Source organism: Jaminaea rosea (genome assembly GCF_003144245.1).
Source record: "Jaminaea rosea strain MCA 5214 unplaced genomic scaffold BDZ90scaffold_1, whole genome shotgun sequence".
Taxonomy (NCBI): domain Eukaryota; kingdom Fungi; phylum Basidiomycota; class Exobasidiomycetes; order Microstromatales; genus Jaminaea; species Jaminaea rosea.
Genome location: NW_020289975.1, coordinates 1,794,490 through 1,820,183, shown reverse-complemented (window position 1 = coordinate 1,820,183; position 25,694 = coordinate 1,794,490). Strand labels below are relative to the sequence as shown.

Genomic DNA, 25,694 nt, shown 5'->3' with positions numbered 1-25,694 from the left:
TAGAAGGAGCGTGGGGTGGTATTGAGGAAGAGTGCGACTGAAGAGAGAGGGGTTCTAAGGGGCCAGGTGTAAGAGGGTAATCAGCGCCCGCCTTGCCCAAATCACTCACGGGTCCAAGCAAAGCAAGCCACTTTCTATTTGGCCTGGGCCAAATCACCGCGACGCGGCTCCGGCCCACGCCTGCCGCCGACGGTCCGCTCGCTCAGTCGAGTTGGAACGACTGCCTCGTGGAGAGACCACGAGCGAGGCTCCACGATGCCGCCTGCCGCTTGGCGGAGAGAGAGCTGCGCCGCTTCGAGGCGCATCGCTGCACTTCGACTTCTTCCCATCCCATCATCATCACCGCCCAACAGGTTTCTAGCCCAGCATGAATTCCGCAGTCGCTAACATGGCCGTTATGATGGTGCGTATGTGCCGAGCAGCGTAGAATGATCACCGGCCAGCTGGCTAACATCCATCTTCGCGCGATGCAGGGCGCGATGCAAGTGGCCAAGCGCATCCCATTTGAGGAGGAGCCCCAGTACCTCCTCTACGCCCGTGTGGCCTATGTCTCGGCGCAGGTCATCTGCCTCTTGATCAACTATTTCATCTCTCTCAAGGTCAGTCGCTGCACTTCACGACCATGGTCACTACCACCCACCGCTCGTAGCCACTCACGCCCTCCTGTCCCCGCCCTCGCCCTTCTCCCGCTGCTGCGCAACAGATCAAGAAGGCAAATGACCTTACGGTCCTCAAGTACGTGACGCCCAAGTCGCCCATGTCTCAAGAGCCAGGAGAGCTCGTGACCACGACGCACCGCGACTATGATCTGGCTGAGGTTTCCAAGGCTATGCGCGGGATCTACATGGGCATGGCGATGGTCGCTGGTATGCACTTCTACTTTGGCTACACCAACCCGTGAGTCTGCTCGTGCGCCTGCTCCCGCCCATGGTATCGTCCTGCTGACAGCCTCTTCTCGCTGTGATTTACGCCCGCGCAGCCTCATCATCCAATCTATCCTCCCAGTCAAGAACGCACTCGAGTCCAACGAGGCAAAGATCTGGCTCTGGGGCCAGCCGACAACTACCGACCTCAAGCGACCCTTCAAGGCCCCTGCTGGTCCCTTCGGTATGGGCGGCAACGCTGGACCCGCTACGGACGCTGCGTCTATCAAGGAGGCCGAGAAGGCTGGTGGTGTCAAGGGTGCCAAGAAGGCCGAGTAGATGCTCGGAGGAGACAGATGGAGAATGACGAGGGTGGGAGTGGTATAGATATTGAGTTTTCAGGTCCAGAGATAAGGGGCAGTTGATGACAGCCACGCGCTTCAGTGAGAGAGCGCACCAGCTGGCAATGCAACGTTGACATCACGCTCCCCTTTGCTCACACCTTGAGCTGCTTGTACACAAGCCCGCCCACGTCAACCAGACCAAAGTAATGCGCCAGCCCAGCCACGAGAGCGAGGATGGCAACGACGCTCGAGGCGATACCCGCGAGGGCGAGGCCGAGTAGCATGACCCCTGCAAGGCCGATGCTGCCGCGCAGAGCAGGCCAGCTCGCCCACCCTTCGCTTTCCCCGCGGAGATGTGCGTCCACCTTGTCCGCTACCACACCTGAGCCTGCTACCACGACGGGGACTCCGCTGCGCACGTGCACGGGAAGGAGAGAGGTTAGTAACTGTGCTGCCTTGCCTGCCTGCCTGCCTCTCTGCCATTTCCACTCACGTTCCCGGCTGAGTGGACGCCCCGACGAAGAAGAGGTTGTCGTACTTCCTATGCTGCGGGCTGGGTCTGAACCACAGCACCTGCGGGATGGTATGCGAGAGACCGAGGATACTTCCTCTCCAAAGTGAGAAACGCTCCTGCCAATCAAAGGGGTCATTGACGACTTCATGCTCAATGAGCTGCTCGATATCCACCCCCTTGAGCCGTCTCCTCAACGTCTCCAGCACCTGCCTTCTCGCCCTCTTCGTCACCTCTGCAAACTCCTCGCGACTGCGCGGCCCTGTCTCTTGTCCCTTCTTGCCCTCCTGCGGCAACGGTCCACACGGGACAAGTACAACGAGCGTATCCTTTCCCGGCGGAGCAGCGGTCGGATCGAGGCGGGAGGGCACATTGACGTAGAACGAGGGCTCGGTAGGTAGGGAGCCACGCTGAAAGATGTCGTCGAACGAGTCGCGGTACGCTTCGGCGAGGAAGATGTTGTGTCCGCCGAGGGAGGGTACGGTCTGGGAGAGACCCCAGTAGAAGGAGATGGAGGAGCACGTTCTGCGAGTGCGAGGAGAGGAGAGTCACGAGGGAATGGTCAGTTGCTTGATGTGCACTCAGATGTGCTCCGCCGCCAGGCCACTCACTGATCCTTGCACGCGAGCGTCTTAGCGTAGGGGTCCTTTGGCAGGAGGTTGTTGTACGTCCACACCAGGTCGGCATTGCTCACCACCACATCCGCTTCGATCGTCGTACCATCGGCAAGCTCGACCCCCTCTACCTGCTTGCTGCCTGGTCGCGTCACAATGCGCTTGACAGCTGTGCCGTACTTGAAGTCCACGCCGAGCTTGCGGCCTATGGACTCAAATGCCTCGACCACCTTGTAGAATCCACCAATAGGGTACCAGATGCCTTTGGCGTATCTGCGAGCGGAGGAGCGGCGAGATGAGCGATTGCGCCGAGCCTCGAGTCAAGAGCCACACACCCAACTCACTCAGCGTACTGCAGCAACGAGTACGTTGCCGGCGCGTCGAAAGGGCTCATGCCCATGTACATCGAGCTGAAAGTCATAGCTCGTCTCACGGCATCACTCTTGAAGTACCTGCTCGCCCTCGCAAACAAGCTATCATAGATCCTGAGCGCCCCCGTCCTCCACAGCATAGGAAAGAGTTCAGGCCGGAAGAAGCTCCACCAATTGGCCCAATCTTTGGTCAGCACATGCTTGATCGACTCCTCGTAGTTCTCCCCTGCCTCCTTGAGGAAGGAGAGGAAAGAACCTAGCGGATCCTCGTTGCCGTGGGGACGCTCGAATTCTTCGAGCATGGAGCCCATTGAGGTGAGGTTGGAGGAGAGTTCGAGCGAGCGTCCGTCCGCGTAGTGGATTCGGTAGGCCGGATCGCAGCGATGCAGTGTAATGTGATCCTCAACTCGCTCCCCTAGAGCCTCGAAGGCGGCTGAGAAGATCTCGGGCATGAGGTAGAGGGAGGGGCCTGCAGGAGCGGATGTTAGGAGCATGCTGAAGCGTCAGCGCCATCGGCAAGACCGTCTGTCAGTCCCTCTTGCGCGAAGCACTCACCTTGATCCCATCTGTGGCCTCCCTGTGTCAGCAGCGAGCACCTACCACCACCAAAGTCGTTCTTCTCCACAACGGTAACGCGATGCCCCATTTTGGCCAGCCTCGCCGCCAAGCAGGTGCCACCTGCCCCTGCGCCGATGACGACTACATGCTTGGCTCGTGACGTTGCTGGCGACGCCCTTGTTTTCGACGCTGAAGCCTCTGACACGGTGCTCAATGGCTTCTCGACAGACATGACGACCAAGGCGGCAACGAATTGAAGGAATGAATCAAGGAGGAAGATTAGATGATGCACGGGCGTCGATTCAGTCCGACTGTTTCATGCGAGGCGTCGTCCGGCGGCAGGGTCCAATCGGAAGCCGCTCCCGTCACCCCCGCGCCACGCCAGGCCACACAACGATCATCACCTAGGTGATCAGGGCTGAAGCAACAAATTCATGTTCGAAATTAGTCAAGACAATCACATTACAGAGACGATATCGCACCACACGACGATCCTACCTGTCTACCTCGTCAAAGCTCCCCATGTGCAACACCCCTTCCCTTGCACGGTTGCGAGATAGTCTCAATCCAATGCTGGTTGAGCCTCAATCCCCTCGCCTGCTTGTACGTCCCCGCGATCGCTGAGGGCACCCACGAGTCGGTGATCCTGACATCGGCAAGGATATCGTACGGGTCAGTGTTGGTAAAGTTGAAGTATTGCTCGTGGTAGAGACAGCCCGAGTTTTGGAAGCGCCCTGGCGGCGAGGAGGAGAGGAGAGCAGAGAAGGAGTCAATTGAGCGAACTCGATACGGTCTTTGAGGAGCCCTCGATCCGGCTCACCTTGTGTCAGGACGTCGACGTAAGTGCTCCTGGAGATTCTCGCACCCTCGTCGCCCGCCTTTGCGTAGCTCAGATCGAAGTAGGTGTGCTGATCCTTGACCGCCTTGTACGTCCCCGAACCATTCACAAAGGGATCTGTCTCTGGGGCGAAGGTCATCGGAATGGAGTTGAAACCGGCGAGCAACTGACTTGAGGCAGCGATGAAGAGATTGTCACTGAAGAGCACATCGAAAGAAGAAGTGAACGGCGTCTTGCCGTCTTTGCTCTTGTCGGTCCAGGGGATGCCGATGTATCCATGATGAAAGTCGACGCGACTGAGTGAGTACTCGTTCAGGTCTTTATCCAGGCCGAGATTGAGGAGGAGTGGCCATTCATCGTCCTTGAAGCCGGAGATGGGGTGGGTGGGGAGGAGAGAGACGCCCTTTGGGAGGAGTGAGGAGGCGGTGGACTTGGGAATGGGAGCGAAGAGGACTACATTGGAGTCTCGAGCTGTAATGGCGAATGGATGTGAGGAGGCCAGGAGGTTCTGTCCCGAGTAGGAGGTGCCGATTGGCTTTTGTGCGCCAGTGAGGATTGGGACGACGCTGAGGAGCGCCGTAAGGACGAAGGGAATGAGGGACAGCATGGCGAGCGCAGGAGAAGTCTATGAAGGTGTTGAGCAGAGAGAGAGAGGAGCTGGTAGCAACGGGCGCAAGGCTAGTGTGAGCCCTGGATGCGCAACAAAGGTCTCCTTTTATTCGTGATTCAATGACGACGCTCGGACTCCCGGATGGCGAAGCTGCTCTAGCCGGACGCAGGAGCCCGAGCTCTTGACATCTTGCTTGGCCCTCGGTTGCTCTTGTGCGCTTTGCCGAACAGAGGGTGCATCGAAGGGCTGCGCCGTGGCGTCCGAAGAAGACTTGGTGGATGTGGGGAAGTCCTACAGGATGGCCTGATGATTGATCGCGCCTGTGATGAATGATCGAGTGACAAAGTCGACGATGACAGCAAGGCTATTCTATCTCTGCGTCATGGGTAGGGCGAAGAGATGCGAAAGACGGGACTCGCCCGTGTCATCTGTCATCGAAGAAAGCTGGACGGATGACTGAGGCGGATCTCATGGCCCCACAATCTTCGACATCAACGAGCGCAATGTGCTGCGTACAAAATCACTCGCGCGTAGAGTAGAGCAGCTGTTGATCATGTTCGCTCGACGGCTGTGAGGTGCTCCCACCTCGCCCTACTCTCCATCCTGGCAGCCTCATCCCACACCTGCATATCGAGCCCATCGCACCGCTTGACCAGATGCACACACAACAGCAGGTCTTCGATGGGAGGCGCTACACGATCTTCGACGATATGTAGCGACTCGGGCAGCTCATTCTGCGTCAAAATGATACAGAGTGACTGTCAGTGGGAGGGTCCAGAGCGATGCAGCGCAGACGAGCTCACCTCAAATCGTTCCAGATCGCCGATCAGCATGAGCATGGGCTTGTCGACCAGCCGCAGGTCCTGGAGACATGCAGTGAGATCCACCAGCAGGGTTGCTTGCTTGTGAGACAAGAGACCCAGTGACGTCGCCTCGTCGTAGGACACAAGGCTGCGGCCGTTGAGGGCAGGAGCGGAGCAAGGTGAGTCTGCGCTGCAAGGACGATGTCAGACGAGAGCGCACTCACCAGCCAGCTACCCGCACCTTCGCCCCAGCATGGTCAATCCGTATGTCTTCGAGTGGTAGAATGGCCGCTGGGCCTGGTCGGCCAGCCATAACTGTGACGAGGCGGGAATGAAAGGGCAGTGTGTCGCCCCGTGCGAGAGAAGCTCACTCTGCCTCCACTCTCAGAGGGCGGAAAGGGGACTTGGCCTCTGCTCTCTCGATGCCATTTGGTGATCAAGCCTCGCTTGCTTGACTTACTCTTTTCCTTTCACCACCACCATCACCATGCTCTTCTCCCTCTTTACATCTCTCCTTCCGGCACCCACCACCTTGATACCGCGCTCAGGAGCCGACTTCTACCGGCTCTGCCAATTCGCCTTCCTAAGCACTCCCCTTCTCGTCCCGCTGGTCCACATAGTGCATGCGCCTCATGGTCGCTTCTCCTTTCCCTCGAGGTGGAATGTGAATGGAAACATCGGGTGGTTCATCATGGAGGTCGTGTCTCCCATCACATTCCTCCTGTCTCTGGTATCCCCTGTCCTTACCAGCTCAGCAGGGCTCAAAGACCTCATCCAGCCGGACTTCAATAAGCTCACCCGCCTTCCCGCAGCAAATGCCATCCTTGCCACGGCCTTTGTCGTGCACTACATTCAGCGAGCCATCCTACATCCTCTCCGCTCAGCAAGACGATCTCCAATGCACATCTCCGTACCTCTGTGCGCCGTCTTGTTCAACCTGATCAATGGTTTCCTCATGGGGAGCTGGATTGGAGGACGAAGCCCAGTCATAGATGTGCCCGCTGATGCGCTTGATGCTACGGTTTCTAACCCTCTGGATCTACTGAGGTCAAAGATCCCCGCAAGAATTATCTCGCCCGGCCTTGCGTCCACGCCATCGGGGGAAAGCACGCTCAACTGGATCTTCGCTCTCGGTATGGTCGGCTGGGCGGTCGGCTTCGCGGGCAACGTCTATCACGACGAGGTGCTGCTAGACTTGCGCAGACCGAAGAGCAAGAGGCTCACGTCTGCTATGCGGGCAGATGCTGACTCGGACGATGAGGGCGGGTCGAGGAAGGGAAAGGAAAGACAGAGAGAAAAGCAAGGTGAGAAGGAGGGAAAGCCACGATACGGCATTCCCAAGGGAGGCCTGTTCAGATTCGTCAGCTTCCCCAACTACCTCTGCGAATGTGAGTGGGCTGGCGACACATTAGCTCGACATAGCTACAGAAGCTGACTCTCCTTCCTCTCAATCGCGCACAGGGTTTGAATGGGCCTCGTACGCCGTAGCCGCACTATCGATCACCACACTCTCCCCGACACACCCGCACACCCTTCCTCTCACCCCGGCAGCACGACTCGTCCTCTGCCTCACCACGCCACCAGCCCTCTTCCTCCTGGCAGAATTCTGCCCCATGTTCCCTCGCGCCCTCACCGGACACCAGTGGTACCACGAGCGATTCGGCGTTGATGGGGACGGGAAAGGGGGTCGATATCCACGAGACAGGAAGGCCGTCATCCCTTTCCTCATCTGAAAACATAAATAGGATATGCTCTTCTTTCGTCAATCATCTCACAGCTTGCTCTCCCTCGGCTTGGCCGCGTGCTCCTCTCCCGCCCCTCCCTCGACCACCTCACTGAGATCGCTGACAGTCTCCAGCACCCAGCTCGCCCCCTCCTGAGTGGTCAACCATCGCAGTCCCTGCTCATGTGGATCCCCCTTGACAATCGAAGCCGCCCCCTTGATGAGTCCATACACATGCGATGTGACCTGCGGGCCCACGCCGCCCTGAGCCCGCAGGGCAGCTAAGGCTGTCAGCGAGGTACGGACACGGCCGACCTCCCAGCTGGGCACCTCCACTGATCCTTGCTGCCTGAACATATGCGGCGGCGAGAACAAGGGGCCGTACTCGCCGTCAAGGATGAAGACGGGCATATCCGGGTGTGATCTTCCAAGAACATCGATGAGTTTGGCCGCGTGCGGCTCGTAGATGTCGTCCCACAATGCTCGTGCTGCTTTCTGTACTGGTCCTACGTCATTGGGTCCGATCTTGCGACGTGGCTCTGTAGGGAGAGAAGCGGAAAGGTCGTGGTCTTCGTCTACTGCCTTGCGGAGGGCGGCGAGGTTGTTAATGACCTGCCGCAGGGAGGGGCGCATCAGCGAGGCAGGGTCAGCGTTGCGTCCGATGGCGAGAATGAAGTGAGGGGCCAGTCTTACCTTGGGAATTCCAATGAATCCAATACACTTGAGCCCGACCTCCCTCATAAGCAAGCTGCGCTCGACTCTCTGCTCCAAATTGAGCCCACTAGGCGGGGAAGCGAAACGGTGCAGATGGGCGAGAGAATGCGGAGAATTGAGCGTGACCATCGTGGCTGTAGTGATGGTGAGCCATTCCCCCCATCCAAGTCCACGCTCCTCAGCTTGGCCTGCTACGCGGCGCAGGCAATCAGAAAGAGCTTGGGTTGCCGGTGGTGGGGCAGGAGAGGCAGAGCGACCTGCAGGGCGAGGTGTCCCTGCGGCAGCGCGTGCGGCCGGGTAGAGAGGGGAGGAGATGAGTGACTTGAGGGATGAGGAGAGCTTGGAGTTGGACATGATGAGTCGTGATGATTAGGGTGGGTTGAGATGAGAAGAAGGCGGTCAAAAGGACGTCGTTGATGGCGTCTTGACTTCCCCACGTCCGCCTTGGCCGCTGCCGATGGCGCTGCCGCCGGTCGAAGTGGAGAGCCATGTTATCCACTCGAGCCAACAACACAACCCTCGGCCCGTTGGCGGCATGGCAGCTCCGACCTCACTCGCTGCAAATGATTACAGTCTGAGAAATGTGCTAACCTTGATAGCGGTGAGGTATCGATCACTACTCACTCACTTTCTCATTGAACCACGATGCCCTCGTAGGGTCAAGAAAGCAGCCACGCCTGTCAGTGACGCTGGCTGCTTCGTCCGGGCTCCGGCTCTGGACTGAAGCTTTGCCGCCCCGGCAGTCGGACCATCCGAGCTGCTCGTCCTTGGCTTCCCCGCTTTCTCGCCCTCCTCCCTCTTCAACTGCCTTGCCTTGTCAACCCTCACTTCTCACCTCGACCCATTCGCCAAAATGCCAAAGGACGCAGCACCAGAGGTTATGCCTGAGCTCAATCTCGAGACCCTCTTTGGGGTCAAGGGTAAGATTGGCGTCGTTACGGGAGCGGCTACTGGCATTGGAAAGAGTGAGTGGGGCGAGGCAGGCGAGGCGTCGATTAATTGATGACTATTACCTACCCAGGCGGCTGATACCTTCATCGTTTACTTCTTTCGCTCCTTCGCAGTGATGGCTGCAGCCTACATCCGTAACGGAGCCAAGCGAATCTACATTGCCTCACGCAAGCTCGACGACCTTCAACGAGTGGCCGAGCAGCTCAGCAAGCTCAGCCCCAACTCTGGCTCCGAACCCGCCTGTGTAGCCATCCAGGCAGACATCTCCTCAAAGGCAGGCTGTGATGCTCTTGCCAACGAGGTCAAGAAGCGCGAGACTGAGCTTGACATTCTCGTCAACAATGCCGGCCTTTCATGGGGAGCGCCAATGGACGACTTCCCCGAGGACAAGGGGTGGGACAAGACGTTCCATATGAATGTCAAGTCTCAATTCTACTTGACTGTCGCTCTTCTCCCTCTCCTGGAGAAGAACAAGAACAACACTCGCCACGCTTCGGTAGTCAACATTGCCTCGACTGCGGCCTTTGTCCCCACAGCCGAATCCGGCCTTTCCGCTCCCGGTACGGGTACATGGTCCTACCAGCCCTCCAAGGCAGCCTCCGTTCACCTGACCCGCACCATGGCCTCCAGCCTGGCGGAGCGCTTCGTCCTCGTCAACTGCATCTGCCCCGGTGTCTTCCCGAGTCGCATGACCTCGTACGCCCTCAGTGAGAATCGCGATGCGCTCGAGGGTATCCAGCCTACGGGGCGCATTGGCACGGCGGAGGACATTGGTGGTCTGGCAGTCTTCTTGGCTTCGAGGGCTGCGTCGCACATTGTCGGGACGGCTACTGTCGTCGATGGCGGAAACTCGATTCAGTTCATGCCTAGGCTCTAAAGAGGGGCAGAGATGGGTGATATAGCCTTTGTGGATGTGGTGGACCTTGCATAGCTTCTTTCGTTGATACGAAGTGGTATTCTATATGCTCAAAGATACACGTGTGCTTCTGCCTTCTGTCCCTCCTTATGCCTCTCCTACGGAGCACGCTCATGCTCCCCCCTCTGGCCGGTTCTCCTTGAGCCACTGTCTTCTTGCTGCGTCTACGGCGTCCGGTGATGTGCTGGCAGGGCGAGAGAGTCGCATGATGAGCGCGATGGGTGGCTGACCGACCACAGCTTCGTGCGCGACACTCACTACTGGGCCAGGCAACTCTGCATCTCCTTGAGTTGACCACGACACGCCCAAGCGGTGGATACGGTACGGCCCTCTGCGCAGGCTGCGAAGGCTGCAAAGGGGAGGTATAGTAGAGATGAAGTGAGGTTAGCGAATGGCAGCATGTAAAGTCAGCGGAGGTCCACTAGCACCAGTCCTCAACAATCAGGGCCGGCCTCGCCGCCACGTACCTTTCACATAGTCATCACACTTTTTGAGCCCATCCGCTTTGACCTGCTTCATCAGCCGATCCTCTTCGCGATTGGACAGGGCACGCGGGCCTGAAGATGCCATCGTTGCGCTTGGCCGAATGACTTGAAGGTAGCAGATGCTTTGGTAAAGAAGAAGGCAGCACGCACGGACGTCGAGTAGGCCGGCTCAAGGACGTTGCTCGACGCTGACTAAGCACCCACTTCGAGCCGCTAGTCCGCTCTGCCGCTAAATTTCACCAACTTCCTCGTGCGACTCGCGATGCATCCTCCCTTCCTCCTTTCCCCGCACCTGCTCCTCGAAAGGCCTCGCAATCATGGGCCGCATCAGACACAAACGCACGCACCACGCTCGCCGTGACGTCTCTCGTGCGGCTCGCACGCGCGCCCGCAAGCTTGATCAGGACCAAGTTCATTCAAACCTCTCTGACCCCACGAAACGCTCCGCGCTCGAGAACCCACAAGACTTGGACATGGAGGTAGCCGGATTGGGAGCCTACTACTGTATTCCTTGCGATCGCCATTTCCCCTCCGACGAGGCGAGGGAGGTACACAGGAGGAGCAAGCTGCACAAGCGCGTAGAGAAGAAGGTCAAGGAGGAAGAGCCGTACACGGGGGCAGAGGCGTATAGGGCTGCCGGGATCGGGATCGATAATCGACAGAGGACGGCAAAAAATGAGGGGGACAAGCCGCAGCTCAAGGAGGGAGAGCAGAAGTCGGAGATGGCCCAGGATGACAGCGTCGACAGCAAGACGCTGCAGCGCAGGGTGTCGGCGAGGAGGAGTGGGGGAACGACGGCATAGTCAGCGCGCCTTACGGCTGCCCTGCCCTTACCCAGCGACTCTTAAGCCGCGTCGCATCACTTCATGCCTCGACGTCAACAGTCAAAGGCTGGCGAGCTTTCCTCCATCAGCCACGCATCCAGCTCATCGCAATGCGAGCTGGCAACTCAGCTCGACACCGACGAATGATCGCAAAAGATGTAGGGCCAGCACGGGCAATGCTCTCTTTCCATGGCCCTGAGTGTATCGTCGCGCTCATTTCACCACAGCAGGAGCTATCATTTGCGCCTGGCTCGTTCTCCTTTCGTGTCTTTAAGTTCACACTGTTGTACAATACCACTTAGCATTGACGAGACATACAAGCCCTGGATTGCTTTGCTCTGCATTGAGGTTGTGCTGCGCGACGCCCTCGCATTGGGATCATGGCCAAGCTGTAATACCAGCCAAAGGCCAGATCGACCTTTACTCCTGGCCTCTCTCCTCACTCTTTCTGCTTTCCTGCTTCCCTCTCTTCCCCCCCCCCCCCCCCGCCCAATCAGATTGCTTCCAAGGATCGCCCATCACACGGTGCCATGGCCATTCAGTCTCGATCTTTTGGACAGAAAGTCGCGGACAGCCACCACCTGACTAAAGGCCTAACTTGAGAGCGCGATTGACCTGGGCTGACTGCGACTATGCGATGTCATCGCCGACGTCGTGGGCTGCGCAAGGCGTTGAGGGGCAAAGGTTGCCAGTCGGTAGTGTTCGACTTGCTGCTGTCATTCAGGTCTCGCAATTCGTTGGTCCTGACTTGAGCCGTCCTCGCCGTGACTTTATCGACGCGTCGCTCTTCCAGAAAGCTCGCCCGCCTCACTTTCCACCAACCACCGCAGTTTCACCCGCCCTTCCCTTGGCGTCCACACCGACTCTCGGCACACTCGCTCCTCCTCCTCCTAGTGTGCCTCCCTTGCCACTGCCACTAAGGGCAGCCCTGATCTGGGGCAGGTAGAGGGCTACGAGGATACAAAGGACCAGAAACACTCCGTCTACGATCAGCAGGGTCGTTGGGCTCCACTGTGAGGGATGGAGCAGAAGGGAGAGGCTGCTTGCTGACGAGGCCTTGGCAGACTTGACCGAGGAGGAAGAGTCGGTGCCGGCGGCGGCCATGCCTGGCATCACGGGGTGGCCCACGGGGGGCGTGCCGGTGAAGCCCAGAGGGCACCGCGCTGCAGGTGGGGCAGACTTGTCTGACATGCTTGAGTGGCGAAGGGGTGTGAGAGATGGCAGAGAGGCTGTGTGTGAAGCAATGGAGAAGGCGAAAACGAGGCTGAAAGGGAGAGATGAGTAATGCAATGCAATGGAGATGGCGAGAGATGGAAAGAGGAGACATCCCCGTCGTCGACGGACGGCAACGTCTCGTGCGGGGCAACGCCTTTCCGCTCCCTCGGCGATTTTTGAGATTCCGCACACGACTCTCAGCACCACTCGAAGCAAAAGCATCGAATACGATTTCCATTGACGAATCGAAAAGCAAGAGTACTACCAAGCTCTCCCGCACGCTCAGTTGATGCCCCCATACACCATGAGCTTGTCCGTCATGTACTCCTCAATGCCCTTGAAACCTTCCCTGCCAAACCCACTCTCCTTGACACCACCGAAAGGCACCGAAGCTTGGCTCAAGATGCCCGTGTTGATACCCGTCATGCCCACCTCCATCGCCTCTGCGACCCTCCAAGCCCTGTTCAGGTCATTGGTAAAGAAGTATCCAGCGAGCCCAACATCGACGTCGTTGCACATCTTGATGACCTGCTCCTCGCTGTTGAACTTGTACAGCGCGGCCAGAGGCCCGAAGGTCTCCTCATAGTCTGTCGGGGGCTTGTGTGGCAGGTCCGTGAGGATGGTGGGCTCGAAGAATGTGCCTTCTCCGCGCTTGCCACCGATAAGAACCTTTGCGCCAGCCTTGATCGAGTCGTTGACGTGTCCCTCGACCTTCTCCAGCCCCACTTGGTTGACCAGCGGGCCATGAGTTGTACCCTGCTCGAGTCCATTACCCACCTTGAAGCCCTCGACCTTGGCAGCAAGCTTCTTGGCAAACTCATGGTAGACCTTCTCATGTACGTAGATCCTGTTGGCGCACACGCACGTCTGTCCTGAAGCGCGGAACTTGCACGCAATGGCCCCCTCGACGGCCTTCTCCAGATCGGCATCCTCGAAGACGACGAAAGGAGCATTGCCACCGAGCTCCATGCTCATCTTCTTGAGGGTCGAAGCGCACTGCGAGAAGAGGATCTTGCCGACACGTGTAGAGCCGGTGAAGGAGATCTTCTTGACGATTGGGTTCTCGCAGATCTCCTTGCCTACTGCAGCCTCGTTCTCGCCCTTGGCGCAGGTAACCACATTGATGACTCCCTTGGGGATGCCGACCTTCTCAGCGAGGTGAGCAAGGGCCAAAGCAGAGAAGGGCGTCTCAGCAGGGGCCTTGATGACCGTCGTGCACCCAGCGGCAAGTGCAGGCCCGACCTTACGCGTGATCATGGCGGCGGGGAAGTTCCAGGGGGTGATCAGCCCGGCAACACCGATAGGCTGCTTGACTACGACGTTGCGTACGCCGGGAAGAGGGGCGGGGATGACGTGCCCGTAGGTGCGTTGGGCCTCTGCGGCGAACCATTGAATGAAGGAGTTCGAGTAGCCGACCTCACCCTTGGCCTCGGCGAGAGACTTGCCGTTCTCCCCTACGATGATCTTGGCCAGGTCTTCGGCATTGGCATTGAGCTCGGCGTAGAGGGCATAGAGGAGATCCGCGCGCTCCTTGGACGTCTTGGAGCGCCAGGCCGGGAAGGCAGCGTGTGCTGCTTCGATGGCCGACTGGCGGCGGGCGAGCCAGGAAGGGTGAGAGTAAGCAAGGGATCGCGGAGTGACATTGCACCTTCGTTGAGACGGCTCACCTTGGTCTCCTCGCCCGCCATGTCAGGCACATGTCCAATGACAGCGTGCGTCGCCTTGTTGATAACCTCGAGCTTCTTACCGGACTTGGCGTCGACCCATTGGCCATTGATGTAAGCCTGGTTGCGGAGAAGTTCCTTAGACGAGAGCTTCAGGTCATCCTGACCGCCCTTGATGATTCCCTGTGGCATCTGCGGCATGGTGGCGATCGGTGAGGTGGTGAACATGCGAGTTGTTCGAGAATACAAAGAAGTGATTTGAGGACGAGGAGCAGCAGCTGCGAGAGTGTGGCTGGCGGTGGCGCGCAAAGTAGTGGTGAGTGGGGTGGCTGAGAGCTTTGCGTGGGGTCGTCGTGCCAGTAGAGACATCAGACGACAGATAGATGAGATAGTAGAGAAGAAAGAGAAGGGAGAGGGGAGACAAGACCAGGATGTGTGAGCGGCAAAGCGGCTCTGCGCCGGAGTGCGAACGAGTGCGGGGTCGACGTGGGCTGCCGGATCGCGACTCGACTCAATCGCCCAGAGGCCGCTGCCGGGGTGGAGGCGGCGCTTGGGCCCAGTGAGAAAGGAATCCCTTTGCTCCCGCCTCAGGAAGAAAAGCCTCGTGACGGCAATGGCAGCCCACTGCGATGCCACGAAACAAGAGAAATTGCGAGCATTTCCCGGCCTTCTTGCCTGTCGCAAATCTGACTATGATCAACAACAGACTTGCACACGATGAGCTCGTGGCTATCTCTGCTGTCATCGACTCGACCGCGCCTCTTGGGCTGCGTCACGCACGCAGTGGGCTGCAGGAGGAAGGCGACAAAGGGCGGGGGCGAAGCAGGATGCAAGAACCCATTCACTCGCGACGATCTCTCCCTCTCTACGTGTGTTCTGCATTGCATTTGTGACGTTGGTATTGCTCCTTATCCACTCTTTGCTTGTGTGTACCATCTCTGTGCGAGTACGATGGAAAAGAGCTGGTCAGCGTGCCTTGTTCTTCGCGCGCGGCAGCCCTGCCGACGGTGTGTCGCCTGCTCACCAGGTAGACCTCGTTCATTACAAGCGTCAGGACCGTGTGCGGCGCAATGCGGGCCAGATGGGCGGTCGTGCCCTGTGCGAGACATGACGGTAGAGATGCGTCAGTTCCATTTTCAGCCCCTTCGAGGCTCCTCTTCACCCTGGCGCTAACGCACCTTGTACCACGCCAAGGGCCCCTCCGCCTTCGCCGTAAGGTAGAGACAGTGCAATGGCCCTCTGTAAAGAGCTCCCACCGTCTTCCCGTTGGGCAGCACATTGACTGGCTGGTTGTACATCCTCGTCAAGGCCGTATCCGCCGGCTGCATGACTGCGCAAACGCACAGCCCAGAGAAAATACTGCTGCTCAGGTAGGTGAGGAAGTTATTCGGCCTCCCAGCAATCAGCAGGGCCGGGTTGTATGCGAATGTGTCCTCTGGCTTCAGATTGCTCAGGTACGTCTTCGCGAGGTTGTAAGCGGGGAGTTGAACGGTCGAGCCCATTGCTGTGCGGAGAACAGCAGCGTCCCATCCTCGCCAGAGACCGCGTACGCCCTCCTTCTTGACGATGGTGGAGAGACCGTTGAGCGTCGAGGTGTAGTGGTGGCGCGCTTGTGAAGGGTCAAGAGAGGGCGAGTAAGCTTGAAGACGAGCCTTTACCAGGAAGAAGGGATTGCCAAAGACGGCTGCGTGGAGAGACGCCGAGGGAGAGGTGATCAGCAGATGGTCCGGACCTCAATATCCCCACGCGGCTCACCTCCTACGACTCCGGAGCTTGCTCCCGCAGCGAGACTACCCAGCGCCCACACTTCCTCTTTTCTTCTGCCAGTCAGCTTATTGTAGCTTGTGCGAAACGGCTCGTAGAAGCCCAACCGTGATCCGTTGAGCAGGATCTGGTAGATGTACGCCGGTCCCAGCCCCCTCTGAATGCCCCTCACACCCTCATGCTTAAGCGTTTGCCCAAACACTCGGAAGGGGCTCTGACTCTGCCCACGCGTCCCAAGCTCTCCATGTAGCTGCATCCTCGTCTTGACGACCTCGAACGGGTTGGTGACAGTAACGGCTGTACATGCTGCGAGGGCGCCCATGAGGAAGGACTCTGCCGTTGAAACATTGGCCGGCAGGGATGATGACGGAGGGCGAGCTGGCGCTGGTGTTGGAGCCGGTATCGCCGTGGCGGGTGCTGCCACAGCTGGAGCAGCCTTGCTACTTGTGGCCATGCTCTACTTTGCCACACAAATGGGGTGGGACTGAAAAGGAATGGAAGAAGGGTCTTGTTGGAGAATTGGTCGCGAAAGCTTTGACTCGCTCGACTGCCTGGCCTGTCGTCTGCGCCTGTCCGTCTCCACTCCCGTCCGTCGGTCCGTTGCCCTCGACTCGTCTGCCGCCCTTTGTCTCGGTCCGAACCGCATTCAATCTCGAGGCGCGAGCTCGCATCATATTCGCCTTTCTCTCCCTCGTCTCCATCACAGCCTCACTAATTGCCCATCGCTGACCTCTTCACGCGCATCCAACGCCTCGCGGACAATGTCCTCATGGGCCTCCCTCTCCTTCGTAGAGGTCCTCGAAGACCTCAGCTCGCGCTTCATCGTTAACCTGCCCTCCGAGGAGCTGCAGCGAATCGAACGAATCTGTTTCCAAGTCGAGCAGGCACACTGGTTCTACGAGGACTTTCTACGACCCCTCAATCCATCATTACCATCTCTGAATCTGCGGAAATTCTCCATCTACATCCTCCAGACTGCTTCCCTGTCAGTACCGCTCATCAGGCAGTACGTGTCCAGCGGATCAGATAGCAGCAACGGCGCGACGGTGCAGTGGGAGGATCTTGGAGGCACGACGTACGGTCTAGAGGCCGCTTTCGATGAGTTTCTCAAGTACAAGACCAGGGTGCCCGTATGCGGGGCGGTGTTGCTTTGCGACGATTGGAAGAGCGTGAGTTGTGGCAGCCGCCAGATGGGCCGAGATGACGAAGCTGCACAGCGAACAGACGATTGAGGCGTCTCTGTCCCTGTCCACATCGCATCCACGTCATCGCAGTGTCTTTTGGTCAAGGGCTGGAAGTCGTCAGCGTCATGGGGCTTCCCCAAGGGTAAGATCAATCAAAATGAGCCGCCTCGAGACTGCGCGGTTCGAGAGACGTACGAGGAGACGGGCTTCGATTGTTCTCATCTCCTCAAGCCCGACTCGGAGGACTGGATGGAGCTCAACGTCCGTGAACAGAAGATGCGGCTTTACATTGTGCCGGGTGTCAAGAAGGATACCATTTTTGAGACGCAGACGAGAAAAGAGATCAGTGTGAGCAAGAGCCATTCATGGAGAGGCAGAGAAAGGCCATCGAGCTAAGTCAAACCTCTCGCTGCGTCGCGCTAGAAAATCGCCTGGTTCAAGCTCGCCGACCTACCAACGTGGAAGCAGAGCAAAGCAGCAGGAGGCGGAGGGCTAGCGAGCGCAAATGCGAGCTCCAAGTTCTACCTCGTCACACCATTCATTGGGAAGTTGAAGCATTGGATCAATGAGAACAAGAAGAAGAGAATGGCAGAAGACGCTGCCTCGAGTAGCATGTCAGCGCAGGACAATATGCCGCCTACTGGACCTGCTGCCATGCGAGAGACGCAAGGTCCGCCGACCGAGCCTGCAGCGATGCGAGCTTCTACGTCGACAAACGGGGCCCAGTCAAAAGCGTCAACAGCATCAGCAGGACCGCTCTTTGCTGATCCTGCCTCGAGCTGGCCTCTGAGCGCTCCGGCGAAGGCGCCAGTATCAGTTGCGGAAGTCGCGCCGTCTGCTGCCGCGCCAAGAGACGATTCAGCTGCGCTCATGGCGATGCTGCAAGGCTCTCTCAACCTCCAGCCCTCAGTTGATGAGCCGGCAGCATCGTCATCAGATTTGTCCACCAGCCCGTCCCCACTACCGGCTCCTCGGCCGCAAAAGTCGTCCACTCAAACCCTGAAATTGCTCGAGATGCTCAGTCCGGGCAGTCCACAGAGAGGGGGCGAGCAACATCTGTCAGCGGCACAAAGCTCATCGTCTGGCCCATCACAGTCATCAGCTCTGCCGCCCCTCTCAGCAGAAGAGCAGGAGCGGCAGAGGAAACGCGAGCTACTGCTGCAGGCTCTTATGGGCGGTGCGAATGGCGGGATGAAGGATGAGTCCCTTCAAGAAGCGCCATCGCTCCCACAGTTGAACGGCAGTCATACGGGAAGTGCGCCACAAGCTTCGACCTCATCTTCAAAGGAGGACGCTCTTCTAGCCTTGCTTTCGCCCCAGGCCAGCCATCCTCCCGCGCCACCCGCTCACGCGCACGTACAAAGATATTCAGCGGGCGGCCCACCCGGCCCACCTCCGTCGCAGCAGAATGGCCTCCCTGCGCAGCCCAGAACTGGACCAGGCGGTGCAGGTACGGCTGACGATGCTGGTCGGAACGACCTCCTTGCAATGCTCAATGCAGGGCCCATGCGTACCGGGCCGCCTCCTGGCGCAGCGCAAACATCCACCGCGATGGGTATGCCCTCGTCATCTCAAGCTGGTCCTCACATGTCACCGTCCGCAAATTATGCATGGGGCCCACCACCACCACGACCACCACATGACTTCCCACCCCAGCATGCTGGATTCGCAGGCGCGTCACCTCTGATGCCTCATCAGATGGTTCCACCGCCCCACCACCAGCATCACCACGCGCCACATGGTCCTCCTATCCATCCCGGCGGGCCCAATATGAGCCCAGCCGCCATGCACGCTCGAGCCGCGCCTCCTGCGGCGCCTATGATGCCCCCGCCGCACCATGTCCATCAGCAACACGCAGCCGGCGCGCCGCCCACGTCAATGCCGCCTTTCAACCAGCCCGGAGCTGGGCCAGCAGCAGGCGGAGCCGCTCACCTCCTTGCCCAACTGCAGCCACGCCCACCTCCCCCTCATATGTCGCCTTTGCCCCAGCATCACGCGCCGCCGCACCTACTTCACCAGCAGCAGCATTTCTCACCTCCTGCGCCTCAGCCGCCGATGCCGCACGCATTCTCCGGGCAGAGAACACATCTATCTCCTGCTGCCCAGCACCACCTCCAGCAGCTCTCTCCACAAAGACCGCCTCAACAGGTTGGAGGAGGCGGGCAGCCGCAGTCCCTCTTGGCTCTGCTCAACGGGTCGTGAGGCGCAGTCGAGAAGCCCGACGGAGGGGAGAGCGGGAAGTCATGTGAGGCAGAGAGAGGCTGCGAGGTGATGCCATGTATTACACCGGGACGAGCGAACGAGGGACCGAGCGAAGAGGAGCAGGGAGCCTGGCCGGCCGCTCGCCCGCCGTTTGCAATGAGAGGTAGAGATTTACTAGTGTACAAAGGTGGTTCTTGGCAAATGGGCGTGGCCGTGAATGTCCGAATCATCAAGAGCTAGACGGAACGCTGAACGTCGGCGCCCAAGGCGAGCTCATTGCTCGTCCATGATGTTTGCTCTAGGCGCCTTCTTCTGCGCCCCGCCGTTCCTCTTTGCCTCCTCCCACTCCCCTGCAGTCGCCATCCTCCTCTGGCCTCCTGCTGCCACCTCCTCAGGGTAGAGGAGTCGTGTGCTCTCAATGTCGTGCAAGATATCGTGAAAGCACCACTCCACCGCATCCGCCGCCCAGAAATGGTCGCAATGTTCTGCCTCCTCCTGTCGCTTGAAGCGCAGCACGCGCACATCTGTTTCTACACGCTCGAGGCGGTCGATGAGCGGATCCGTCAGGACCAGGAAGTCCATTCCGCCACTGTAGATGGAGAGGGGAGGGAAGCGCGAGTCCCACCATTGTGCTGCGTTTGGGTCGAGGATGCACCCGCGAGAGGCGAAGCCGTCCTTGCCTGCCCACCAGTAGATGCTCGCAGAAGAGACAGGCTGAGGTGTGAAGCGGAACATCTTTGCCTTTCGCCTTAGCAGCCAATTGGCGTCCGTCCATGCGAAGAGGAAGGCGAACATTTGGTAACCAAGCAGCGCATACGGGTAAGCGGGTGTGTAGTCGTAGCTAATCTTCATGAGCGGGATAAAGTCGAGGACGCCAAAGAAGCGCTTCCACGTATTCCACTCCATTGTTCCCAAGGTGGTGAAGGGGAAGCAAGACGTCAAAGGTCCAGCAAAGACGGCTGGAGCTAGAGCGCCAAAGTAGGTGAGCTTGTCGCCCAGCTCGGGGACCATGCCCTTCGAGAGGGAGATGAAGGCCGTCCCATTTCCCTGGGAGTGGCCGATGAACCCAATCTTGTCGTAACCCGTCTGTTTCCTCACATGGTCGACCAAAGCGGGCAGGTCGTAGCATGCCAATTCGCGGATGTTGTAGTCCCAGAAGCGGGGGTCGGAGCGAGAGTAAACCTTATGGCCCATGTCGAATACGCCGCGGTTGTTGCCGAGAAAGACTTGGTACCCTCCATGACGGGCAAGCCAGAAGGCCAGGCTGCGCTCTTCTGATGTGACGAAGGAGCCTGAGGATTGGAAGAGGCCATGCATGATGAGGACGGGGAAGCCGCCTAGCGAGGAGCGAAGGGGAGGGAGGGCTGTTGTGAGCTGATGTCCGTTCGCACTATGGCGGCTCAGCTGTTGGCGCTACTCACCCTTACCATCACTGTGCTTCTCATCTTTCCTCTTCGGGTCAATCACCCTGTTCACCCTCAAGTAGTATCCATCTTCCGTCTCCACCGTCTCGTTCCTGATCTCAAACCCGCACGACTGCGCATAGTATCTCACATCCTTGATGAGGTCCTCCTTTTTCCACCTCTTGACATCATCCCACTCTTTGGCTACTTCTGCTGTAACATTGGATCCCGGAGAGAGGAGCCGTGGGAGCTGGGCCAAGAATCGGACTGAAAGTGCCCATATGACCACGAAGACGAGGAAAGTTGATGAGAGGGTGAATGCGATGGTTTGGGTGATGAGAGCGCGCACCCGGCGGTACAGGGTGAAGTCGCCCTAGACAAAGATGAGAGGGCAGGGATGTGTAGCAGGTCAGCCTCGATATCCAGCTGAAGGGCTGCAATCATCTCTGAGCTCACATATGGGGGCGCACCTGCTCGATGTGCAAAGAGCTTGCGCGTATTGACAAGGTCACTGTCGTCTAGTGGTGGATGGCTGTAAAGGGACCGTCCTGCGATAGCTTCTGGCGTGGGAGAGTCTACCTTGACGCCCTTCATCCCTGCTGCTGATGCTGGTCTGCTGATGATCTCATTGTCTGACGAGGACAGGGATCTGAGGAAGGAGGCGTGGAGTGGTCAGGCGCGAGGGGCCACTGCAATCACGTATGCAGCGTCGCGGACTCACTTTCCCTTTGGATTGAGCGAATCTGGTAGCGCTGTCACCTCTGCTGTGTCGTGATCGATGAGCTTTCCGTCTGGTACCAAGGATGCTGTTACTCCTGAAGGGGCTTTGTAGAGGGGCGGCCTATTGTTGTTGTTGTTGTTGCTGCTGGTTTGGCTACTGCCGCCCGCGACGCCGTTGCCGTTGCCATTGGACGCGGCCATGCTGCGTTGATCGGGTCAGGGATAGAGCCTTGCTTGAATGACCGTGGTGAAGAGTAGGGTAGATCGCAGGCAGCCTTCTAGGTGAGATGGGATGATGTTGTGGATGAGGACGCAAGGCAACCCTCATCCCTCGTCCCTCGTTGCTCGGCCGCTCGCTCATCCGCCGTTTCCGCCGTCATCATTGCCGTCGCCCGATTTGGCGGAGCAGCGCTCCACTCTCTCGTGAAATGCGCCAGGCTGCGTGCGTCGACTCAGGACCAAAGAGAAGCACGCCGGCAGGAGCTACTTCCGCTCCCGTGTCCTCGTGCTGCGTGCTGCCTTCTTTTTTGACTTCTCAATACTCCCAGCATCACCACCATGGGCGTGCGGGGACTTACGACGTTCGTACAGGCCTACCAAGGCTCAATATCTGAGCTGCGAGAATATGTCGTCTCCCAATCGTCCTCCTCCTCATCATCAACGCCTAGCGTCACCACGACTCTCGCCGTCGACGCCCTTGCTTGGGTCTTTGAAATCTGGCTGACCAACTTTGGTGATGCAGTGCAAGGTGGGAACTACCAAGACATCACAGAGCACATCAAGGATGTCATACACGCTTGGAGGTGAGCTGTCATCCTCGGCACATTGGAGCCTGCACCTTCGCACACCTGACATCGCCAACCCCTTCCTCCGCACGCCCAGACTCGCCCACCTCGAGCCCGTCTTCATCTGGGATGGCGCCATCCCCGAGCTCAAGACACAAACCGTGCTCTCAAGACGAGGAAGTGTCGCCGCCCTCAATTCAGCTTTCATGCGCTCTTCGCCCTCCACGCGCGCATCCAAACGCTTCCAGGCTGAATGCTGCAGCCTCCCACCTTTGCTCATCGACTGCGTACGGGACGTTCTGCGCTCCCTGGGTGTTGAAAACATCGCCGTAGAGGCAGAGGCAGATAGTGCCGTCGCGGAGCTAGCGGAGCAAACTGGTGGGCTCGCTGTCAGCAAAGACTCGGACTACTTTATCCTCTGCTCAAGAGGAGCGGGAAGGGCGAGATATGCACCGCTAGATACGTTTGAGTATTTGGTGGAGCAGGCTCCCGTTGAGGGTCAAGAGCAAGCAGCGGAAGCTATGGATGACAATGACGGCTTTGAGGCAGTCTCGAGAGGCCGTCGCAAGAAGAAGGCTGCCCCGTCTCCGAGCAATGGCTCCTCCTCGTCACGCATCACTGCTCTCGACCAGCCCCCCTCTCGCTCCACCCTCCTCTCCGGACAACTCATCCTCAAGTCAATACGAGCGCGCGCCTTCTCCTCGCATGCACTAGCCGCCCGGCTCAAGCTGCCGGCGCCTCTCCTGCCGCTCCTCGCCTCGGTAGTGGGAAACGACTATTCGACAACCAAGCAGGAATCGCTGCTGTTCCGACACATTTCCAACTGGGCGGATAGAATACAAGAGGCGGCTGCGGTCATCAGGCTGGAGTGGCACTCCTCTCTTGGTATTTCCAAACGGCCAATCGCACACGCCCAGGCGCATCCGGGAGGCTTGCAGGCGCGGATCGCTGCAGATCGCAGAAGAGCCATGTTGGCCGGGGGCGATGACGACAGCCGCAGCGAGACGTCCGTCGCCTCATCAGGCACAGCCACGCCTGCACAGCTTCGCTTCTCTGACCTCGACCAGTCCCCCGTCATGGACCCTGTACGTGCTCTCGTCACCGCGACGCTCAACGCGCTACTGAAGCGCAGCGACACAGCGTTGCACAATGCCCACTACGTGACCGAGGGAGAGAAAGAAGCGGCCGTCCAGTCCATCATCGATGGAGTGGCCGCGTACTCGCTCATGATCACTCAACGGGGGGCGCCTAATCTCCTTGCAAATCCGGTCGCGCTACTCCACCCCACGAAGGCGAGGGGACGACCGGCAGACGTTGATGAGGCGATGCAGCTGTATCGCGAAGCGTTTTCGAAACTGGACTTCCCGCCCGAGCATGTGGGCGTAATGGCTCAACGCGTCTTCTTTGCTGTGCTGGCGCCGGAAGATCCTGATCTGAAGAGTGTGCATGTCGGGGCGGCTAGGCGGGTCAGGCAGTGGATCTACGCCGTGCTCTTTGATGTGTACGGGATGAATTGGGCGAGGGAGGAAATGGCAGAGCCGGTCACAGAGGGGAGCAACGAGGAGGTCGACGACGACAATACAGCCGACAGTATCAACGGATCCTACGGTCGAGGAGGTGTCTTGGGACCACCACGTTACAAGGAAGGCGAAAAGCCAGACGACATCATTAGCGTCGATACCGAGTCGACGCTCAGCGCGCAGGCCAATGTCGACGATGATGATGACGACGACGATGTCAGGTCCCTGGTGGACGAGAACCCTTCATCTCCTCTGGCATCCGAAGCGATCAAACCACCTCCCGCCGTCAGGGAGTATGTACGCAAGGGCGATCGCTACGTCGGCGAGCTGGTGGAGATCGTCGACCTTGAGAGCCTTCTCAACGAGGCTTCGGCTTCGAATGGGCAGTTGCCAGCCAGCCTTACCGCACTTTTGGGTCAGTATGCAGCAGCTAAGGGCGGGGTTTCCAACGGTCACTCAGACGAAGAGCCACACGTCGACCCGCCGCCACCCCTAGCACCTCTGCTCCCGCTACACGCTCGCCTTGACCTATACCGCCTCGCACTGCAGTCCACCGATCTGCAAGCGGGGACGGTCCCGCTTTCCTTGCTACCTCTCGCCGCCTGTGTTCGTCACCTCGTAGCCTCCATCACCCAGGAAGCAGGTGAGAGCAAGCGCAGGCTCAACTGGACGAAGGCGGAGATTGTCTCTGCTATTCGGGCTGGGTGTCAAGCTCTCAGACTAGCTTCAGAAGGACGGCTGGTACTCGACAAGGAGCACTGGGTCTCACAACCGTCGGTGCGTGGTATTCATCTCGCATCGACCCTCCAGCTCATGCTGCGTACGGCGCATGACCTCAGTCGAAGCCTGCTACTCCCTTCGTCGGGCGATGCTGCGGACCTCGCTCCGCCTCACCTCCTTTTCGACGGCCCGCTCTTTCAGCTCCTCCTCGAGAATGACGGAAACGCAATCGAGGCCATGGGCCTTTCGAAGGATTGCAAGGCTGAGGCTGCGAGTGTAGTCAAGGCTGTCTTGCATGGGTACGAGGACGATCTAGGGTTGGACGGTGAGGAGCTCAAGAGGCTGAGAAGAGAGGCCAAGAAGGCGCGCAAAGCCGCGGGCGAGGGCGCGAATGGCGTGAGCTCGCAGTCATCCAAGCAACGGCCCGGTCAGCAGCAGAAGAATCTCTTTGACTTGCTAGATGGTGGTAGTGGCGGGCCTGGCTCTCCATAGCGTTGTGACGACGTTAATTGCACTGTAACACGGTAGCTGGCATCGCAGGCGTGTCTTCGGCCTATTTTGAAATCGAACCTGCCATTCGTTTTCCCAGCAGCGCCGCCTCTCCCGATGCGACAGGCCTTTCGAGCCAGCCTCTCTACATCGCTTCTCGTCTCGCTCGTGCTCTGCCATGCTGTGCGGCAATTGCGCCAGACCGGCGTTCAGGCACACGGCAGATCTGGCCAGACACATCTCGTGGGTGAACGCAGCGCACCAAGAGTGAACGGTGAGCGAGCTCGCGAGCGAGAGCCAAGAGCGGCGACGAAATGCGTGTAGCAGTCGAGAAATTTGCGTTGAGTGGGCTCCACACGACGAGACACGAATTACGCCCCGCGAGGGAGCCATGGAGCCGTGGGCCCGCGGAAAGTTGCTGTGCTTTTTGCCATCTGCCGGCGTTCATCGACGTCGTTGAGCATCTCTACTCGCGGCGCACGGCCAGTCAAGGTGGACCCTCGTCCTCGACTTGCGTAGTCCGCTGCCTGTGCAGCCGCCCGCCGCCGCTGCTACCGCCGCCACTTAGTATTCGTACGCCGACCGCACTCACACTCACCGCCGTCGTCCGCCGGATGAAGTGATATTGGGATATTGGGCCCTGGAGACCGGGGGGCAAAGCATCGCTGAGACGTGACGTGACTTCGGACGTCTTTCGCACTCATCACGCAAGCAAGTCTTCCTTTCTTTACCACCACCACCATCGACCCCACCAACAGCTGCACGGATAGACTTTCGCACTAGCCCCTTTCCATCCATCCTTTGAGCACCATCACTACTACGCCCGCCACGACGAAGCAAGCTCGCCCAGCATGCCCGGAATGCGCCAGGAAGTGCCCACGGCTGCCGACGCAGCCTCTCTTC

General features: G+C 58.8%; 16 protein-coding genes across 16 annotated transcripts; 7 read left to right on the top strand and 9 right to left on the bottom strand.

The window, feature by feature from the left end:
• Positions 1-467: 467 nt before the first annotated feature.
• Positions 468-1,520, top strand: BDZ90DRAFT_266568 (putative PHO88-involved in phosphate transport; the record flags this gene model as incomplete). Its single annotated transcript, XM_025508694.1, has 3 exons — positions 468-599; positions 704-897; positions 980-1,520. 3 exons carry the CDS (start codon positions 468-470, stop codon positions 1,200-1,202), a joined length of 549 nt encoding a protein of 182 aa, XP_025365276.1. The 3' UTR covers positions 1,203-1,520.
• On the bottom strand, positions 980-3,397 carry BDZ90DRAFT_229672 (putative phytoene dehydrogenase). The gene is made up of 5 exons (XM_025505164.1): positions 3,259-3,397; positions 2,677-3,172; positions 2,330-2,605; positions 1,701-2,243; positions 980-1,618 (listed from the first exon to the last, which is right to left on the bottom strand). The coding sequence occupies exons 1-5, from the start codon at positions 3,347-3,349 to the stop codon at positions 1,360-1,362; spliced, it is 1,665 nt and encodes a 554-aa protein (XP_025365275.1). The 5' UTR covers positions 3,350-3,397; the 3' UTR covers positions 980-1,359.
• Positions 3,398-3,771: 374 nt separating this feature from the next.
• Positions 3,772-4,706, bottom strand: BDZ90DRAFT_257732 (hypothetical protein; the record flags this gene model as incomplete). Its single annotated transcript, XM_025507986.1, has 2 exons — positions 3,772-3,995; positions 4,082-4,706. The coding sequence occupies 2 exons, from the start codon at positions 4,704-4,706 to the stop codon at positions 3,772-3,774; spliced, it is 849 nt and encodes a 282-aa protein (XP_025365274.1).
• Positions 4,707-5,260: 554 nt separating this feature from the next.
• On the bottom strand, positions 5,261-5,825 carry BDZ90DRAFT_257731 (hypothetical protein; the record flags this gene model as incomplete). Its single annotated transcript, XM_025507985.1, has 3 exons — positions 5,261-5,443; positions 5,513-5,660; positions 5,737-5,825. The coding sequence occupies 3 exons, from the start codon at positions 5,823-5,825 to the stop codon at positions 5,261-5,263; spliced, it is 420 nt and encodes a 139-aa protein (XP_025365273.1).
• Positions 5,826-5,946: 121 nt separating this feature from the next.
• Positions 5,947-7,289, top strand: BDZ90DRAFT_229670 (hypothetical protein). Its single transcript, XM_025505163.1, has 2 exons — positions 5,947-6,900; positions 6,974-7,289. The coding sequence occupies exons 1-2, from the start codon at positions 6,000-6,002 to the stop codon at positions 7,243-7,245; spliced, it is 1,173 nt and encodes a 390-aa protein (XP_025365272.1). The 5' UTR covers positions 5,947-5,999; the 3' UTR covers positions 7,246-7,289.
• Positions 7,284-8,303, bottom strand: BDZ90DRAFT_277109 (hypothetical protein; the record flags this gene model as incomplete). The annotated part of the gene is made up of 2 exons (XM_025508977.1): positions 7,284-7,847; positions 7,929-8,303. The coding sequence occupies 2 exons, from the start codon at positions 8,301-8,303 to the stop codon at positions 7,284-7,286; spliced, it is 939 nt and encodes a 312-aa protein (XP_025365271.1).
• A 177-nt stretch (positions 8,304-8,480) lies between these two features.
• Positions 8,481-9,889, top strand: BDZ90DRAFT_229669 (NAD(P)-binding protein). The gene is made up of 2 exons (XM_025505162.1): positions 8,481-8,914; positions 9,014-9,889. Exons 1-2 carry the CDS (start codon positions 8,803-8,805, stop codon positions 9,775-9,777), a joined length of 876 nt encoding a protein of 291 aa, XP_025365270.1. The 5' UTR covers positions 8,481-8,802; the 3' UTR covers positions 9,778-9,889.
• A 38-nt stretch (positions 9,890-9,927) lies between these two features.
• BDZ90DRAFT_277107 (hypothetical protein) lies at positions 9,928-10,386 on the bottom strand (the record flags this gene model as incomplete). Its single annotated transcript, XM_025508976.1, has 3 exons — positions 9,928-10,000; positions 10,075-10,165; positions 10,284-10,386. The coding sequence occupies 3 exons, from the start codon at positions 10,384-10,386 to the stop codon at positions 9,928-9,930; spliced, it is 267 nt and encodes an 88-aa protein (XP_025365269.1).
• A 173-nt stretch (positions 10,387-10,559) lies between these two features.
• On the top strand, positions 10,560-11,468 carry BDZ90DRAFT_229668 (hypothetical protein; the record flags this gene model as incomplete). The annotated part of the gene is made up of 1 exon (XM_025505161.1): positions 10,560-11,468. A coding segment is annotated over exon 1 (362 nt), but the record flags the coding sequence as incomplete, so codon positions are not given.
• A 139-nt stretch (positions 11,469-11,607) lies between these two features.
• On the bottom strand, positions 11,608-12,436 carry BDZ90DRAFT_229667 (hypothetical protein). Its single transcript, XM_025505160.1, has one exon. The coding sequence runs from the start codon at positions 12,314-12,316 to the stop codon at positions 11,933-11,935; it is 384 nt and encodes a 127-aa protein (XP_025365267.1). The 5' UTR covers positions 12,317-12,436; the 3' UTR covers positions 11,608-11,932.
• A 186-nt stretch (positions 12,437-12,622) lies between these two features.
• On the bottom strand, positions 12,623-14,205 carry BDZ90DRAFT_215331 (putative UGA2-succinate semialdehyde dehydrogenase; the record flags this gene model as incomplete). Its single annotated transcript, XM_025504220.1, has 2 exons — positions 12,623-13,927; positions 14,008-14,205. The coding sequence occupies 2 exons, from the start codon at positions 14,203-14,205 to the stop codon at positions 12,623-12,625; spliced, it is 1,503 nt and encodes a 500-aa protein (XP_025365266.1).
• Positions 14,206-14,912: 707 nt separating this feature from the next.
• On the bottom strand, positions 14,913-16,090 carry BDZ90DRAFT_245085 (mitochondrial carrier; the record flags this gene model as incomplete). The annotated part of the gene is made up of 4 exons (XM_025507488.1): positions 14,913-14,942; positions 15,029-15,100; positions 15,183-15,688; positions 15,760-16,090. The coding sequence occupies 4 exons, from the start codon at positions 16,088-16,090 to the stop codon at positions 14,913-14,915; spliced, it is 939 nt and encodes a 312-aa protein (XP_025365265.1).
• Positions 16,091-16,529: 439 nt separating this feature from the next.
• BDZ90DRAFT_216346 (DCP2-domain-containing protein) lies at positions 16,530-17,498 on the top strand (the record flags this gene model as incomplete). The annotated part of the gene is made up of 4 exons (XM_025504265.1): positions 16,530-16,757; positions 16,827-16,937; positions 17,043-17,300; positions 17,376-17,498. Coding segments are annotated over 4 exons (720 nt in total), but the record flags the coding sequence as incomplete, so codon positions are not given.
• Positions 17,334-19,290, top strand: BDZ90DRAFT_19922 (hypothetical protein). The gene has a single exon (XM_025503916.1). It carries the CDS (start codon positions 17,538-17,540, stop codon positions 19,152-19,154), a length of 1,617 nt encoding a protein of 538 aa, XP_025365263.1. The 5' UTR covers positions 17,334-17,537; the 3' UTR covers positions 19,155-19,290.
• On the bottom strand, positions 19,291-21,478 carry BDZ90DRAFT_266564 (alpha/beta-hydrolase; the record flags this gene model as incomplete). Its single annotated transcript, XM_025508693.1, has 4 exons — positions 19,291-20,491; positions 20,576-20,930; positions 21,014-21,206; positions 21,279-21,478. 4 exons carry the CDS (start codon positions 21,476-21,478, stop codon positions 19,428-19,430), a joined length of 1,812 nt encoding a protein of 603 aa, XP_025365262.1. The 3' UTR covers positions 19,291-19,427.
• A 336-nt stretch (positions 21,479-21,814) lies between these two features.
• On the top strand, positions 21,815-24,889 carry BDZ90DRAFT_277101 (PIN domain-like protein). Its single transcript, XM_025508975.1, has 2 exons — positions 21,815-22,080; positions 22,160-24,889. Exons 1-2 carry the CDS (start codon positions 21,836-21,838, stop codon positions 24,792-24,794), a joined length of 2,880 nt encoding a protein of 959 aa, XP_025365261.1. The 5' UTR covers positions 21,815-21,835; the 3' UTR covers positions 24,795-24,889.
• The last annotated feature ends 805 nt before the right edge of the window (positions 24,890-25,694 follow it).

Bases quoted from the DNA above. Each gene is read 5' to 3' on its own strand.
- BDZ90DRAFT_229670 (XM_025505163.1), top strand. From the start codon at position 6,000: ATGCTCTTCTCCCTCTTTACATCTCTCCTTCCGGCACCCACCACCTTG. The intron at 6,901-6,973 runs GTGAGTGGGCTG...AATCGCGCACAG, and splicing joins CCCCAACTACCTCTGCGAAT to GGTTTGAATGGGCCTCGTAC.
- BDZ90DRAFT_229669 (XM_025505162.1), top strand. From the start codon at position 8,803: ATGCCAAAGGACGCAGCACCAGAGGTTATGCCTGAGCTCAATCTCGAG. The intron at 8,915-9,013 runs GTGAGTGGGGCG...GCTCCTTCGCAG, and splicing joins GGCTACTGGCATTGGAAAGA to TGATGGCTGCAGCCTACATC.
- BDZ90DRAFT_229672 (XM_025505164.1), bottom strand. From the start codon at position 3,349: ATGGGGCATCGCGTTACCGTTGTGGAGAAGAACGACTTTGGTGGTGGT. The intron at 3,173-3,258 runs GTGAGTGCTTCG...CCGCTCCTGCAG, and splicing joins AGGCCACAGATGGGATCAAG to GCCCCTCCCTCTACCTCATG. The intron at 2,606-2,676 runs GTGAGTTGGGTG...CTCCGCTCGCAG, and splicing joins TCGTTGCTGCAGTACGCTGA to ATACGCCAAAGGCATCTGGT.
- BDZ90DRAFT_277101 (XM_025508975.1), top strand. From the start codon at position 21,836: ATGGGCGTGCGGGGACTTACGACGTTCGTACAGGCCTACCAAGGCTCA. The intron at 22,081-22,159 runs GTGAGCTGTCAT...CCGCACGCCCAG, and splicing joins GATGTCATACACGCTTGGAG to ACTCGCCCACCTCGAGCCCG.
- BDZ90DRAFT_229667 (XM_025505160.1), bottom strand. From the start codon at position 12,316: ATGTCAGACAAGTCTGCCCCACCTGCAGCGCGGTGCCCTCTGGGCTTC.
- BDZ90DRAFT_19922 (XM_025503916.1), top strand. From the start codon at position 17,538: ATGGCAGAAGACGCTGCCTCGAGTAGCATGTCAGCGCAGGACAATATG.